This window comes from Macrotis lagotis, chromosome 2 (genome assembly GCF_037893015.1).
Source record: "Macrotis lagotis isolate mMagLag1 chromosome 2, bilby.v1.9.chrom.fasta, whole genome shotgun sequence".
NCBI classification, from domain to species: domain Eukaryota; kingdom Metazoa; phylum Chordata; class Mammalia; order Peramelemorphia; family Peramelidae; genus Macrotis; species Macrotis lagotis.
The window spans coordinates 85299022-85302352 of record NC_133659.1 but is presented as its reverse complement, the minus strand read 5'-3'; the positions used below and the strand labels follow the sequence as shown (position 1 = coordinate 85302352).

Genomic DNA, 3331 nt, shown 5'->3' with positions numbered 1-3331 from the left:
CAATTTTAGAAGCCTTTTAATTCTAATCTTCCTTTCTATCAATTTATTGTATTCTTCACTAAATATGTAGGAGCTCCTCCAACTTTTATTTTCAAAATATGAGAAAATTTCAGTAACCTTAGAAAATGCTACACCTAACAACTCAACTAAATGTGATGTCAAAAGTACTTCTCTGTCCAGTGCTTTATCCAAATTGGTTTGAGACAAGTTCCTTTGGGGTTTTTAGAAATATTAGTATAGCAACACATAAAACAGTTGTTATATTTCCTATTTGAAAACACGAAAATACAAAGACAAAGCAATCTTTATTCCAACAATTCTACACAGTCATATTAATAGAAAATAGGTCACCATTTGGCTAATAAATTCCATTTGTCAATTATAGCATGTAGGTCCTCTGAGGCAGCTCCTGTCCTTGGTAGAGCTCTTCCCCCTCATGATCTAGTCCTGTAGCATCATGGTGAATTCGATTCAGTCTGGTCATGACCACTGGGTTCATATTCTGGTATCAATGGGATTTGTTATTGGCTATTTTCTAGATAAAAAGAGTGATGAAAAATTAACTGCTTCCTGGAATAAGAGCATGTTATTTAAAAGGGAACTGTAATCTAATGAAGTTACCTGAAAATAAATACTTTGGCTTCATTGAGTAATTTTCATGTTGAATAAAACTATTTTATGAAAGAAAAAATTTATAGTATGCATCAGAAATGATGAATGCACTTAAGACATTTGTTCCCTTTTTAATTTGATTTGCCCAAGATTGAAAAATATTATCACCACAACAAGATTATTTTCATGTTAAGGACTAAAGTAATTAATGGTCTTATTTATCAACACTGGAAGAATATGAGGGAAAAGTTTTCAATGTACTCTTCCACCAACAATCTGAATGCAAATTTTCAGGAGAGCATATTTCTGACTAATAAAAACATGCTTATTGAAACAAATGAGTGTGAAATAAGAATGCTTCCAACTTCCCTCCTAATTTTAAATCAAATCAATGGACTCTATGGATGACCAGAGCACTTATGTCCAAATCTAGAACTGCAGGTTTTGTTGAAAAGGGAAATTACTTGGTATACATGCCAGCAAGGACACCTCTCTCCTTTGTATATATAAAATATATAATGGGAGTCCAACCTTGATGGACTTGCTCACTCTGTCTGTGAATCATTCAGTAACAATTTCAGGGAATCTGTGATTTGTGAATACCATCTGTATCCAGAGAAGAACTGTATATTTTAAACAAATTCAAAAGTTTATTATTTTCAATTTTTTACAAAAGAAGTTGTCTTAAGTATAACATAATTTTTCTATCTCTAATTTTTTTTCTCTTAACACATTCAAATTTTGATATATACTTATCATGGAAACAAATGTAAATACTATTAGATTGCCTTCTGTTAGGGGGAGGAGGAAGGAAGAGTGGGAGAAGGAAAAAATTAAAAATTCAAAAACTTCAAAAAATGATTGGTAGAAGCTATAATTGGAAAACTAATAAAATATTTATATATAAAAAGAACCAATTTTTCTGTGAAGGAGAAATATTTCTTCAAAGCATGGATCATTAAATTTGCTTTTTAAATAATATTTCCCTTAACAGGATAATTTAAATAATATCTAATATAAACAAATTGTGGTGCTACATCTTATTTCCTCTTTCATCAGAGACATTACTCTCAATCCCAATGGATCTCAATTTTATCTTCTATAAAATAAGAAGTTTGCACTAGATGACTCATAGTTCCCTTAAAACTTTCTCTTTCTTATAGTATATTCATAAGCATTTAATGGATATTAATTTTTTCTCTTTCAGTTTAATAGTTTGACTTTGCCTACTAGCTACTCAGTTCTTCCTATTTAATTAAGGGTGCAATAAATAATATCTCTGTAAAATGAATGACTTGGAATTTTTGTACTTTCTCCTTTCACAAGTACCACCATGGGATGACTCCATGGAAACCCTTTCTTGAACTTCCCATGTGGACAAAACGATTCCCTCTGTTCCCTTCCCAACAGGGAAATTAACTTCTTATTCACAATAGCAGGTATGCATGCTATTGATGTGAGTTTGAACCTGAGCTTGGGGCCTCTTTTATTTTGTGACCAAAGAGCAAACTTGAAGCAAACATTTTCAGTCTTGGAAAAAGTTTGTGACTTTAAGAATTTTTTGAATTCTGGTGTCCTTGAATCAGAATTGGCTGTCAAAAGGAGAATATCAGATGGTAGCAAAAGCATCTGTTGCATCTGGAGCCATCAGTCCCCAAACATTCTGGAGATCAAGCAATTGATGAGAAGATGTCACAGACCTTGAAGGAGTTAATGGCAAAGTAGAAATAAATGCTAAAGCTTAAAAAAGATACCTAACTGGGAATTTCATGGAAGAGTTAATCAAATAGTATATTCAAAATCAATATGACAAACCCATCTAACATCTTTGCCAAGAAAACCTTTAATGGGACTATGAAGAGTCATTCATGACTAAAATTTTCTATATTATAATTTTTAAGTATCAACCACCAAGTATGCAAAATAGATTTCATGATTTATTATTTATGTATCCTATTTGTCAATGTGTCTTTATGAGTCTTTTATATCTAAAGCATTTTTTTTGGAGGAAGTAGCTGCCATTATCCTGAGTTATATTATAGATTGAAATCCCTTTATATATATTTTTTGTGAGATACTAGGCATGAGACAAATCTAAATTATAAAAGTTTACCCTTTGTGCTATAGGATGGAGGTAAAAAAGGATAAAGACACAGAAATATTATGTTGGATAGAGACTAAAAACTCACTAAAAAAAGTGAGACTTTTCAAAGACTTCTGCCATTAGTGGAAGAGGAAAGTATAGAATTCCCCTTGGGTCAGCAGTATTCTCTTGCTGCATTATTATCATTCATTATCATTATTATTTATCTAGTTTCACTAAAATTTGTCTTTTTCCATATACGTGCAAGTACCTAGATCCCCATGAATGATTTGAGTATTACAGGAGTCAAAATAATATTGTAATGAATGGCATTAAAAGATAAAATTTGATTTTCTTTACAAAATTATAGAATAAAGGTGCTGAAAATAATAAGGTCTATAGAAAAAGATATAATTATTCTGATATTTCATCTAATACAATATCAGAAGATTCAGAAAAAAACTGAAATTGCTGTATTAAGTAAAAGTATCATTTGTATGATTAAAAATGTTTTCATTGAGCCATTGGAAAAAGCAAAATAAAACAAAGTGAACATAAATTCTGATTGTGTTTTCATATCTCAGTCCAAACTCATAAATATTTAAAAGATTTTCACATATTTTCAACAAGTGTTTC

General features: G+C 30.7%; 1 protein-coding gene across 1 annotated transcript; it reads left to right on the top strand.

Annotated features, from left to right (window-relative positions):
- The first annotated feature begins 457 nt into the window (after positions 1-457).
- On the top strand, positions 458-607 carry LOC141511079 (NADH dehydrogenase [ubiquinone] 1 beta subcomplex subunit 1-like). Its single transcript, XM_074220388.1, has one exon. It carries the CDS (start codon positions 458-460, stop codon positions 605-607), a length of 150 nt encoding a protein of 49 aa, XP_074076489.1.
- The last annotated feature ends 2724 nt before the right edge of the window (positions 608-3331 follow it).